This window comes from Nicotiana tabacum, chromosome 12, assembly GCF_000715075.1.
Source record: "Nicotiana tabacum cultivar K326 chromosome 12, ASM71507v2, whole genome shotgun sequence".
NCBI classification, from domain to species: Eukaryota; Viridiplantae; Streptophyta; class Magnoliopsida; order Solanales; family Solanaceae; genus Nicotiana; species Nicotiana tabacum.
Window position 1 is genome coordinate 18481168 of NC_134091.1, and position 14774 is coordinate 18495941.

At 39.0% G+C, this 14774-nt stretch overlaps 2 protein-coding genes across 2 annotated transcripts; both read right to left on the bottom strand.

Annotated features, from left to right (window-relative positions):
• Positions 1-2534: 2534 nt before the first annotated feature.
• Positions 2535-3687, bottom strand: LOC107815031 (uncharacterized). Its single transcript, XM_016640536.2, has 2 exons — positions 3243-3687; positions 2535-2776 (listed from the first exon to the last, which is right to left on the bottom strand). The coding sequence occupies exons 1-2, from the start codon at positions 3685-3687 to the stop codon at positions 2535-2537; spliced, it is 687 nt and encodes a 228-aa protein (XP_016496022.2).
• A 182-nt stretch (positions 3688-3869) lies between these two features.
• On the bottom strand, positions 3870-4445 carry LOC142167031 (uncharacterized). Its single transcript, XM_075227182.1, has one exon. The coding sequence runs from the start codon at positions 4443-4445 to the stop codon at positions 3870-3872; it is 576 nt and encodes a 191-aa protein (XP_075083283.1).
• Between the last annotated feature and the right edge of the window lie 10329 nt (positions 4446-14774).

Here is a 14774-nt window from a genome sequence, read left to right on the forward strand (position 1 = left end):
AAGGACTGAGTACACAACAACGGTACTCAATAAGTATCATAGACTCTCTCTAACTTAAGTTCTTGGGATAAATTTTATAAAAATAATGCACCAATATTTGATATAAACCGATAAGAAATTTTATCAATTCACGACCCTTGTTATTTCAAATAACAACCAAGTTAGATATAACCCACAATATAAACTTTTAAAAAATTTACATCAATCCAAGATTTTGGATAAAATCGTACAAAATCATTCCATTTTCTTTAAGTTATCGAAATTACTTTTGGCTCCTTAGGCCTAAACATAAGAAAATCATCCTTACCTTTCGCTGGTAGTACTATACCATCACCGACATAAAAGGGTTAACTAGGTTATGTACCTAAAAGCAAGTATCATATACCCTACTTGCTCATGTCGTCTCATCGTAGTACCGTATGAATCGACTCAGTCATGCTAATAATAGCACAAAATAGTACTCTCTCGGGGGAGAACACTCTACTGTAGTCTATACCACAAAGTGGCCATCTACGCCTACACCGGCACGCGTAGTTTCATGACAACGAATGCGATATATCCTAAGTCAATCTCGGTGAACATAAGTAACTCCCAAAATATTTGATACTTCAAAAATAAATTCATAGCATAGTAGCCTCAAATGATCTATTTTTATCAAATCATAGCATTTATAGTAAATCCAAATCATTTGAACAAAATTTAAATAAATAACCTTTTACATGCTAAAGTCTTTAGCAATTTAACATCAATCTTTAAAAGATACCACAAGTGCTATTTTGTTCGTCAATTTTCAAAAGAAATACTTTCCATGAAAACTTATCTTTAGCACTCAAATATGTATACTCTTGTCAATACGTAAGTTTTGATAAAAACTTATAACATTTACCTTGAGTGTCACTTTTCCAACAAGATTTAAAATAAAATTTTATAAAACGACATGACACTACATATGCAATATAATATTCTAGTACGTGGAGACATCCGTACTTGTTTATCCCCACAAGCACGAAAAGCATATTTGCAAACAACTTAAGTATTAACTCGAAACATACTTTTAGAGAAAGTCCCTCAAGAAGAGTAAGTTTTAATCAACTTACCTCGCTTTCGCTTTATTAACATTCACAAGCTCTCAATATTCCTCCATTATTCCAATGTTGATTAAAATGCTCAGCATCACCAACAAGTCGATATCTACAATTAGATATCCTAATTATATCAAAATATTACCTAAGATATAGATCAACATCCATATATGGCTCACAAGTTGGCTACAAGCCTCCAACAAACTCAAATCGCTAAATGGTTTTACATGTTAGACCATTCAACTTCATTCTTATGTTTTAATACCCATTCAAAGTCATTAATGATACTACATCAATTGTCTATTGCCACCACGTTACTATTCATCGTCTTCCATAATCAACACTAGCAAAATATACAATTCAGGTGATTACTTAGTTAATCACTTCCATCTTTTGCTAACAAATAATTCCATATGTTCATCGTATTCATAAATTTCATCGTCAAGATTATCATTCATCTTCTCCCTTATTTTCTCAAAAGTACTATTCATGCCATGAACTAGAGTTTTATAATCCAATCTTTCAACCATTAAAACTTGTAACAAATGCTTCAAATACTTCTAATTACTCATAATAAATGAGTTTGAAGTATTGGAATTACCTCTAGTAGATTAATCTTGAAAAATCACAACTTTGGTGATTTTTGTGTTCTTGGTGATTTGATGAAAAAAATCTAGTATTTGGATGTAAGAATGATGTTAGAACTCATGTATATTGAGTAATAATCAACCCAAAACATCATTAACAACTTACCTAGGTTGATTGAACTTGATTTGAGCTCAAAATCGCCCCTTCACTTTAAGAACCCTAACCCACAAATACACAAAATACCCTCTTCCCCCGATTTTGTATTTATAAGCCCAGAATTCTGGGTTTCGGATGCGGCCCTATATGCTTCGCATCCCCACTTCACTCCTCTTTGAAGTTTGAATGCGGACTTGGACGCTATGGCAACACTTCACTGCCAGCCTCTCTTTCGGACACGGCCTCGGATGCTTCGCATCCGCAGGCTCCTCTGCCAGCCTTTGGCAATTTGGTCATAACTTCTTGTAGGAATGTCCAAATGACAAACGGTTTGAAGCGTTAGAAACTAGACTCGAAGATATTGTATTTGATAGGTTTTACATCATATGACCATTTATATATATGTAGATATACCTGTCCAAAATTTGGCCTGATGCGTACTCATTTGGAACTTTAGTCTATCATGTAATTTCCAACTTGACTTAGATTTAGGGCTCTCCTTAGACCCCACATCACTTATAATATACCTCGTACACTTATTATCATATCTAATTAATATACATCATATTAATAGTCCTTGTCTGCACACAAAATAATATAATTAGCGTACATCAACTTTCTTAATAACGCTTAAGTATTTCAAAATTTTCCAGGGTTCTATACACTATCTTGTCTCTATCATCACTCTAGCAAAATCCGTAATTCCCTTCAGGTTGAGAAATCTGCTATCACACTTTTGACCATAGACAATGAAACTATCAAGTTGAAAATGAGTTCTCGAAGCTTGTGATTACCAAATTCACTTGGATAATACTCTGTTAACTTCATTATCTTTTCCTTGTCAAAATTAGCAAATGAATCATCCGGACTTAAACTGGCCATATCAAGTAGTAAGTCAGTAGTCACAATATCAAAGCGGGCATTCATCTCTTGAAGTTCCAAATCAATAACTGCACAAAATACTTCAACAGAAAAGTGATGTAAATATGAAACTTCAAACCTCTTACGCTTCGACTTTCCTATAGTATAGTCTTCATCCATTTGGAGAATTATAATATCATGTTTACTACAAAATGAGCATACCTCATCCAACAAAGAGTCCCATTTAGTTTCTCTCATTATTTGCAATCTTTCTTTGCAAGGTCAAGCATTCCCATAACATTAACAATATCTTGATATTTCTTTTGTAAAGCTTTGTTCAATTCATTTGTAAATAGTAAAACCTTAAACATCAAGTGCAATATAAAAATAAATCCATATTAAAGATTCCCCCTTGCAAATCTATCATGATGATATGGACACTCACGCTTCATATCTTTATTAAAGGAAATGAAACCATCAAATTGTCAAAGATTTTAAAATGAGACCCCCAACAAGTATCACCCGGTCGTTGGAGGCCACGTTCGTGATTCAAACCTTGTCCAGTATAAACTTCTCTAAAGTTAAGCACCTCTTCCAACTTAGCTGCTTGATGATGTCGAAGAGACTCCATGCGATTAAATGAAGATTCAATAGTATTGGAAACATTAGTCACAACATAAAAAAAAGTATCCACATCCGAATGCTTGTTAGAAAGAGCTACAAGTGCTAGTTGCAATTGATGAGCAAAAAAGTGAATACAAAATGCGGAGGGAGTATCTTGCAAAATCAAAGGCTTAAGACCATTTATTTTTTCTTGCATACTACTAGCTCCATCATAACCATGTACACATATCTTGGATGTACTTAAGTAATGATCCGAAAGCAAAGAATAAATTACTTTTTGTAATGATAAGGAAGAAGTATAACTCACGTGGAAAATACTCAGGAATCGCTCTATCACCATTCTACTTTTGTTGACATATCGGAAGATTAAGGCCATTTGCTCTTTATGTGAGATGTCTTTTGATTCATCAACTAAAATTGCAAAATAATCGCCATCCAAATCTTCAATGATAGCTTTAGTTGTTTCTTTAGCACAAGCCTACAGACTCTCTTTTTGAATTGTTGGACAAATCATCATATCTTTTTGTGGAGTATGACGTAATATTACTATTCCTACATCTAGATGCCGATCTCTATGCCATTCCAAAGGTTTAAGAAAGCCACCTTTATATTCAGATTCTTCACATCATGTCGACGAAATGGAAATCCCGATCTTAAAAGAAACCTTTCCGCATCAATTGAGGCAGTTAAGCGCATCCGATAATCACTTTTTACTTTTTCACTTTGCTTATCAAAAGAAGATTGAATCAATTGACGCTGATTTTTCAAATCTAGCATCCTATTAAAGCATGTATGATAGATACTATTAATATCATCAACATGTACTTTGAATATCTTCATACCCTTGTTCCAAACCCTGAAACCATCTTTTGTAAATGCATCCCCTATGTTTCCACGACTTTCAAGTTCATTCTTGAATAAATAACAACACAAACGAAATGTCACATCTCCTTTTATGCTATACTCCAACCATTGAGAATATGGTCCCTTAAACCAAGTGGGAATAAATTGAGGAATTATATTCCCAATATTAGTTTTAGGGAAGACTTGACCAATAGGTTGACAAGGTCCTCTTTTTATATAATATCTATATACTCCATCTCGAATATTAAGACCATAATCCGAAATTGGCATTCTTTATTTGGCATCCAGTTCAAGAGAATTCAAATAAAGCACTTTATCTACATTTGAAAGTAGGGAAGAATTTGTCACCCTTTGAACTTCTGGAGCTATTTGCAAACTCAGGGATGGCCGACTAACACTAGAACTTGGCTCACCATTTTTCGTCTTGGTGAGAAATCTATCCATTTCAATGTTAAGGATTATTGTTCATACAAAATTAAATATTTACACTTCTATTCAATCTATCTTAATTCAAATAGGATAGTTAACTCCAAATCAATCACAATAAAAAAATTATTACTTCACAAATAATATAAACATAACCAAGTATTAGAATGAATGTAACAATAGATCATGTAAAGTCTCCTGACAATCTGAAAATGCATAAATGTGTTGTTTATGGATGATATTATTTCATAATGGTGGAATTGTAGCCATTTCATAAGGTTCACTGTTTCCTAATGAAAGTTTCAAACTCTAGTTCTTAGCAAAAGTTCAAATCTTGTGTTATCTTGGTCCAAAACACCAATAATCTGTGAGAAATTAAGTTCACATAGACCCTACTTAACTAAACTTGATCAAGAATTTCCTCAAACACAATATGTGCGCAAATTAATATTGCCAATATATGTCATTTTTCAAGACTTAAAAGCCCTAACTCTCTCAAATTCGCACAAAAGTAGCATTCAACATCCCCATTTAAGAAATAACAATCACAATGTCACGACGCAAAATCTCACCCGTCGTGATGGCGTCTATCTCGATACTAGGCAATCCAACAGCATCAATAACCCATAATTTCCTTTAAATACTAAAAATATAATAATTAAGTTTAAGAGTAAATCCCAGAAACATTAGGAATAAACATACTCCCAAAATCAGGTGTCAATAATTACATGAGCATCTATATATTACAAGTCTGAAAAGCATGTTTTATAATAGTCTAAGACCAAATACAGTAAACAAGAAGATAGGGAAGGATAGACAAGGTCTATGAAACATGGCAGCTACCTTTGAATTTTTGGAAAATCAATTGTGTGAAAGAATCAACACCCGCTATGTCTGGGGTCACCTGGATCTGCACACAAAGTGCAGGATGTAGTACGAGTACAACCAACTCAGTAAGTAACAATAATAAATAAGAACTGAAAGTAGTAACGAGCTTCACAGCTAAGTCCAAATACAATAATTTTCAATATAAAAGGGTAGGTATGCTCTCAGGTTCAATATTTAAAATTTCACAATAATTTCATATCAACTTTGAATGAAACGGCAGAAAATGTCTTTCAAAAATATTTCCAAAACAGTCATATATGACAGCTGAAATGCAGCAACAATGAAATCAATGCATCCTCTTAGAGTAACAGTCACTCAGTCCTCCCATTCACTCCAACCTCATAGTCACTCGTTCCTCACAATCACTCAGCACCCAACACTCGGCACTCACACTCAGTAGGTACCTGCGCTCATTAGGGGTGTGTACAAACTCCGGAGGGGATCCTTCAGCCCAAGCGCTATATCAAGCCAATCATGTCATATAACAATGAAACATGCTGGGACGTGCAGCCCGATCCCATACATATCCTCATAATTAAGCCATCGGCCTCACTCATTCATCAACCTCTTCAGTCTCTCGGGCTCAAGATGTCATGCATATCAGCCCTAAAATGGTAATATGATTCATCAATAAATAACAACAGAGACTAGGATATGATATGAAATAAATGAACATGACTGAGTGTGAAATTATAATTTGAACATATAATTCAACCACATAAATGACCCCAGTGGTTACCAATAATAACAGCATATGTCTAAGCATGATTTTTAATACGAGTCTCACCTCAATTTTTCTCTAAGACGTAGAGAATGTACGGATATCAACAGATTATTCAACTATACAGTTCCATGGAATTTGACCAAGTCACAAATCCTACGATGCACGCCCACACGCCTGTCACCTAGTATGTGTGTCACCTCAAAACCATTCACATAACACATAATCCGGGGTTTCAAACCCTCAGGATCAAATTTAGAATGGTTACTTACCTCAAACCGTATAATTCTTTATTCCACTATGCCCTTGCCACGAGAATCGATCTCTGAAAGCCTCGTATCTAGGCAATTAATTCGATTTGGTCAATACCAATTATTATAATTAATTCCATAAGGAAATACTAATTTTCCAAAAAATATATGAAATTAACTCAAAACTTTCCCGTGGGGCCACGTCTCGAAACCCGACAAAAGTTATAAAATATGAACGCCCATCCAACCACGAGTTCAACCGTATAAATTTCTCCAAATTCCGACATCTATTCGACCCTCAAATCTTTAATTAAAGCCTTTGAAGATTTTTACCATTTTCAGCCCAATCTTTACCCATTTGAACTCAACAATCTTTCCATAAACCTTATTGATACGTATAAATAATACTCTTACACCCATAAATCATAGTTTTAATCACCCATCTTTACCCAAACTCAAAATTGAAGACTAGGGGTTAGAACCTTACCTCTTAGGTGAAGATATTGTGATATTTTATTGTTGGATTTCAAAGCTTGAACAAGATCTTGATGAACAAAGCACTTGAGCTTCTTCTTCTCTCTAGAACACTCTCCATTCTCTCTAAAAATGTCAGATTTTGGCTAAAAAATGAGCTTCAATGGCTATAAATCGAAGTTGGGTCAGGTAAATAATTAGAAAGAATGGAAGCCCCGACGCAGTTATGCGATCGCATAACACGTATGCGGTCCACATAACGGCCGCATAATTTGGCCTCCAAAACTTGGCGTGATTGACCCGGTATGCGGTCATTATACAGCCCGTAGACCTATTCTGCGATCGCATAATGCATCACAGAACGGGTCTGCGGTCGCATATTGCACCGCAGATTTTCCTCAAATCTTGCTTCACAACTGCTTCACTCTGCAGCCATTATGCCGTCCGCAGAGTGATTATGCGGTCGCATAATGGACAGCAGAAATGCATTTTTCTACCACAAATTTTCCTTTACTCCCTAGTGCATTGTTCAACCCAAAAGGGCCGAGCCGCGGCGAGCAAGCTCATCGCAAGAAATTCTATAATCTTTGTACTCATTTATCGACCTCAGCACCACAAAACCTTAATTTCCTTAGCAAAATATTCTCTGGGGTCGTTACATATAAGTCAAAATCCGGTCAACTATTCAACTTAAATTTTAAATCTTGGAACTAAGTGTTCCAAATCATTCAAAAACCTCACCGGACCCAGACCAGTTACCCCGGCAAGTCAAGTAACAATCATAATCATAATTTGAGCAGTAAATGGGGAAACGGGGTTTTAATACTCGAAACGACCGACCGGGTCATTACATTCTCCCCCTCTTAAACAAACGTTCGTCCTCAAACCGGTTTAGAATCATACATGGAGCTCAAATAGGTGTGGATAATTGCTCCGCTCAATCTCCCTAGTAGTCTCTCCGACTGGCTGGCCTCTCCAATGTACCTTCACTGACGTTATGTTCTTTGACCTTAGCTTTCAAACCTGGCGGTCTAAAATAGCCATCGGCTCCACATCATAAGTCAAATTACCGTGCAGTTGCACTTTATTGAAATTCAAAATATGAGACGGATCCCCGACATACTTTCTTTCGGAGCATGGATACATGGAACACTTGATGAACACCTGATAGACTAGGTGGTAAAGCAAGTTCATAAGCCACCTCCCTAATTTTCTTAAGTATCTCAATAGGCCCAATATACTGAGGGCTCAACTTGCCCTTCTTCCCGAACCTCAATACACCCTTCATTGGTGAAATTTTGAGCAGCACCTTCTCCCCAACCATGTAAGCAACATCACAGACCTTTCTGTCGGCATAACATTTCTGTCTAGACTGCGTCATGTGAAGCCGCTCCCGAATCACTTTTACCTTCTCCAAAGCATCCTGAACCAAGTCAGTACCCAATAGCCTAGCCTCACCCAGCTCAAACTAACCAACCGGAGACCGACACCGTCTCCCATATAATGCGTCATACAGAGCCATCTGAATACTCGATCAATAGCTGATATTGTAAGCAAACTCCACGAGTGGCAGAAATGTTTCCCCAGAACCTCCAAAATTAATGACACAAGCGCGTAGCATATCCTCCAATATCTGAATAGTGCGCTCGGACCGTCCATCTGTCTGAGGGTGAAATGTTGTACTCAACTAAACCTATGTGCCCAATTCTCGATGCACTGCTCTCCAAAACGGTAATGTAAACTGCGTGCCCCGATCTGAAATGATGGACACTGGAGCACCGTGTAGGCGAACAATCTCGCGGATATAAATCTACGCCAACCACTCCGAAGAATAATTAGTACCAACTAGAATAAAATGTGCGGATTTGGTCAACCGTTCTACAATCACCCAAACCGCATCAAACTTCCTCAATGTCCATGGAAGCCCAACTACGAAGTCCATGGTAATGCGCTCCCATTTCAACTCTATAATTTCAAGTCTCTGAAGTAATTCTCCCGGTCTCTGATGCTCGTACTTTACCTGTTGACATTATAAACACCGAGCTACGAACCTAACTATATCTTTCTCCATTCGCCTCCACCAATAGTGCTGTCTCAAATCCTGATACATCTTCGCATCACCTGGATAAATGGAGTACCGCGAACTGTGAGCTTCGTGGAGAATCAACAAACACAAACCATCTACATTAGGCACACATAGCCTACCCTGCATCTGTAATACACCGTCATCTCTAATAGTGACTTCCTTGGCATCACCATGCTGAACCGTGTCCTTAAGGACGATCATCATATTGGCGCTCTCTGATACGATCATATAAAGAAGACCAAGAAACCACATAAGCCATAACTCGTTTTGGCTCAGAAACATCCAATCTAACAAACTGGTTGGCCAAGGCCTGAACATCCAAAGCTAAAGGCCTCTCTGCTACCGGTAAGTATGCTAAGCTGCCCAAACTCTCCGCCTTACGACTCAAGGCACCGGCCACCACATTGGCCTTTCCGGTATGATAGAGAATGGTGATATCATAATCCTTAAGCAACTCTAGCCACCTTCGCTGCCGCAAATTAAGATCCTTCTATTTAAACAGATGTTGTAGACTCCGGTGATTGGTGTAAACCTCACAATGGAAACCGTACAAGTAATGCTGCCAAATTTTCAAGGCATGAACAATAGCTATCTTGAGCTTCTGAAAGCTCTCTTCACATTCATCCGACCACCTGAACGGAGCACCTTTCTGGGTTAATTTAATCATAGGCAATGCAATAGACAAGAAACCATCCACGAAGCGACGATAATAACTGGCCAAGCCGAGAAAACTCTGAATATCAGTAACTAAAGATGGCCTGGGACAACTCTGAACGGCCTCTATTTTCTTCGGATCCACCTTAATCCCCTCATTGGACACTATATGTCCAAAGAATGCTACGGAACTAAGCCAGAACTCACACTTAGAAGAATTTGGCATAAAGTTTCTCTTCTCTGAGCCTCTGTAGTACAATACTCAAGTGTCGTGCATGCTCCTCCTGGCTAAGTGAGTACACCAGGATGTCATCAATAAATACTGCGACAAATGAGTCAAGATATGATTGGAATACACTATTCATCAAGTGCATGAATGTTGCTAGGGCATTGGTTAGCCCAAATGACATCACAAGAAATTCGTAGTGACCATAACGAGTCATGAATGTCGTCTTTAGAATATCCGAATTTTGAATTTTCAACTGGTGATACCCCGATCTCAAATCAATTTTGGAGAACACTCTCGCTCCCTAATGTTGGTCAAATAAATCATCGATACGCAGCAAAAGATATTTATTCTTGATTGTAACTTTGTTCAGTTATCTGTAATCAATGCACATCCGTATAGTACCATCTTTCTTTATCACAAACAAAACCGGTGCACCCCATGGTGACACACTAGGCCTAATAAACCCCTTTTCAAGGAGTTCCTGAAGTTGCTCTTTCAATTATTTCAATTCAGCTGGTGCCATACGATATAGAGGAATAGAAATGGGATGTTTACCCGACACCAAGTCAATACCGAAACCAATATCCCTGTCGGGTAGCATACCTGGCAGGTCTACAGAAAATACATCCGGAAAGTCTCGCACTACTGGTATTGAATCAATAGTAGGAGTATCTGCATCAATATTTCTCAAGAAGGCCAAATATGACAAACACCCCTTCCCCACCAAACGTTGGGCCTTCAAATAAATAATTACCCTACTGGGAACATAATCTAGAGACCCTCTCCATTCGACCTTTGGCAACCCCGGCATTGCCAACATCACAGTTTTTGCGTGACAGTCCATAATAGCATGACATGGGGACAACCAATCCATACCTAGAATTACATCGAAATCAACCATACTAAGCAATAAAAGATCAACTCTAGTCTCCAGTCCCCCAATAGTTACCACACATGACAGATACACACGGTCTACAGTAATAGTATCACCCACTGGCGTAGATACACGAACAGGTGAAACTAAGGACTTACGGGGCATATCCATATAATGAGTAAAGTACGATGATCACTGCATCTGAGGCAACGATATCTGACCTGGAAGTAAAAGAATAGAATCGGGCATGACCGCCACCAGATAGGTCTGCCCCTCTTGGGCGACCTCTAGCTGACTGACCCTCACCCCGTGCTGGTTGGGTAGGTGGTGAAGCAACTGGTGTTGAAGTCGTAGTCTGACTCCTCTGCTGCACTGGACCTCCCGAGCGACGAGGACACTATCTCCACATATGCCTAAATTCCCGGCACTCAAAGCATCTCCCCGGTACTGGTGGTGGTGCAGACTGAATCGGACTGCTAGAAGCACCCGGTGCAAATGAACCCTGATTAGAAAGGGCACGGGGAAAATTTTGTGCTGGCAGGGAACTGAGAGATGATTGACCCTGATGAGAATTATATGAACCCTCGCCGGTTAATGCACCACGGTGAACTGGACGACCCGTCTGAGCGTGTATGTAAGGACGACCCCTACCACTGTAAAACTGACTCCCTGAAGGAACACCGCTGAAATCACCTGGTCCACGAAGCCTCTTGGCCTCCCTCTCTCCACGTTCCTAACTACGAACCATCTCTATCTGCCGAGCAATGTCAACTACCTCATCAAAAGTAGTACCCGATACTCTCTCCCGAGTCATAAGTAACCACAGCTGATATGTGAGGCCATCAATGAACCTCCTAATCCTCTCCCTATCAGTGGGAACCAACCAAACTGTGTGATGAGCCAACTCAAAAAATCTCATCTCGTACTGCATCACGGACATGCCATCCTAACGTAACTACTCAAACTGTCTGCGCAGCTCGTCTCTGTGAGACTGTGGAACGAACTTCTCCAAAAAGAGAACGGAGAATTCCTGCCATGTTAGTGGTGACCGATTGGCCTACACCTCTCATAAGCCTCCCACTGTCTGAAGTCAACCCAGAAAACTGAAAAGTAGTGAACGAGACCCCACAGGTTTCCAGAATGCCTGCTGTCTGAAGCATCCGCTGGCACTTATCTAGAAAACCCTAAGCATCCTCTAACTCAGCACCGCTAAATGATGGAGACCGCACAACTGGTGCCTGAGCAGGTCCCGCCAGCTCAACTACATTTGAAATCTGCTCCTGAGCTGGAGCAACTGGTGGTGCTACAGGTGCTGCTCCAACTGCTGTACGAGCGACTCCTCGACCTCTACCTCAGCCCCGGCCTCTCGCGACCCTAAATGGTGGCACTGGTGGTTGACCGTTTGATCAGGTAGTGCGTGTTCTCACCATTTGTGAGAGAATAGAATAACAGAATTTTTAGTTTTCCAGAATGAACAAGTTCGCACGATAAAATACAAGAAAGTGAAGTTTTCCTAAGGGTTCGACAGCATCTCAAAGATAAGTACAGACGTCTCCGTACTGATCCGAATGACTCTACTAAACCTGCTCATGACTCGTGATACCTATATAACCTATGCTCTGATACCAACTTATGACGATCCAAAATCTCACCCGTCGTGATAGCGCATATCTCGATACTAGGCAAGCGGACAATATCAATAACCCACAATTTCCTTTAAATACTAAAAACATAATAATTAAGTTTAAGAGTAAATCCCACAAACATTAGGAATAAACACATTCCCAAAACTCGTTGTCACTGAGTACATGAGCATCTATACATTACAAGTATGGAAAACACGGTCTATAATAGTCTAAGACCAAATATAGTAAACAAGAATATAAGGAAGGAGAGACAAGGTCTGCGAAACATGGTATCTACCTCTGAATCTCCGAAAAATCAACTGTGTAAAAGAATCAACACCCGCTATGTCCGGGATCACCTGGATCTGCACACGAAGTGCAGGGTATAGTATGAGTGCAACCAACTCATTAAGTAATAATAATAATAAATAAGAACTGAAAGTAGTGACGAGCTTCACAGCTAAGTCCAAATACAATAATTTTCACCATAAAAGGGTAGGCATGCTCGCAGGTTCAACATTTAAAATTTCACAATAATTTCATATCAACTTTGACTGAAACAGAAAAAATGTCTTTTAGAAAATTTTCCAAAACAGTCACATATGACAGCTGAAATGCAGCAACAATGAAATCAATGCATCCTCTTAGAGTAATAGTCACTCAGTCCTCCCATTCACTCCAACCTCACAGTCACTCTTTTCTCACAGTCACTCATTCCTCATAGTCACTCGGCACTCGCACTCAGTAGGTACCTGCGCTCACTGGGGGTGTGTACACGGAGGGGCTCCTTCAGCCCAAGCTCTATATCAAGCCAATCATGGCATATAACAATGAAACATGCTGGGGCGTGCAGCCCGATCCCATATATATCCTCATAATTAAGCCATCGGCCTCATTCATTCATCAACCTCTCCAGTCTCTAGGGCTCAAGATGTCATGCATATGAGCCCCAAAATGGTAATATGATTCATCAATAAATAGCAAAAGAGACTGGGATATGATATGAAATGAATAAACATGACTGAGTGTGAAATTACAATTTGAGCATATAATTCCACCACAAAAATGACCCCAGTGGTTACCAATAATAACAACATATGTCTAAGCATGATTTTTAATATGAGTCTCAGCTCAATGTTTCTCTAACACATAGAGAATGTACGGATATTAACCGATTATTCAACTATATAGTTCCATGGAATTTGACCAAGTCACAATTCCTATGGTGCACGCCCACACGCCCGTCACCTAGCATGTACGTCACCTCAAAACCAATTACATAACACATAATCTGGGGTTCTTACTCTCAGGATCAAATTTAAAACCGTTACTTACCTCAAACCGTGTAATTCTTTATTCCACTATGCCCTTGCCACGAGAATTGGTATCTGAAAGCCTCCTATCTAGCCACAATTAATCCGATTCAGTCAATACCAATTATTGTGATTAATTCCATAAGGAAATACTAAATTTCCAATAAAAATCCAAAATTAACTCAAATATTGCTCGTGAGACCCACATCTTGGAACCCGACAAAAGTTATAAAATATGAATGCCCATCCAACCACGAGTCCAACAGTACAAATTTCACCAAATTCCGACATCAACTCAACCCTCAAATCTTTAATTAAAGTCTTTGAAGATTTCTACCATTTTCAACTCAATCCTTACCCATTTGAACTCAATAATCTTTCCATAAACCTTATTTATACGTATAAATAATACTCTTTCATTCAAGAATCATAGTCTTAATCACCCATCTTTACCCAAACTCGAAATGAAAGACTATGGGTTAGAACCTTACCTCTTAGGTGAAGATCTTGTGATATTTCCTTGTTGGATTTCAAAGCTTGAACAAAGTTTTGATGAACAAAGCACTTGAGCTTCTTCCTCTCTATAGAATACTCTCCATTCTCTCTAAAAATGTTAGATTTTGGCTAAAAAATGAGCTTCAATGGCTATAAATCGAAGTTGGGTTGGGTAAAAAATTAGAAAGATTGGAAGCCCCGACACAGTTATGCGATCGCATAACACGTATGCGGTCCGCATAACGGCCGCATAATTTGGCCTCCAAAACTGGGCGTGACTGATCCGGGCTGCAGTCATTATGCGGCTTGCATACCTGTTCTGCGGTCGCATAATGCACCGCAGAACGAGTCTGCAGTCGCATAATGCACCGCAGATTTTCGTCAAACTTACCTCACAACTGCTTCCCTCTGCGGCCATTATGCGGTCCGCAGAGTGATTCTGCGGTCGCATAATGGACCACAGAAATGAATTTTTCTGCCATGAATTTTCCTTTACTCCCTAGTGCATTGTTCAACCCAAAAGTCCCGAGCCACGGTGAGCAAGCTCACAGAGAGAAATTTCT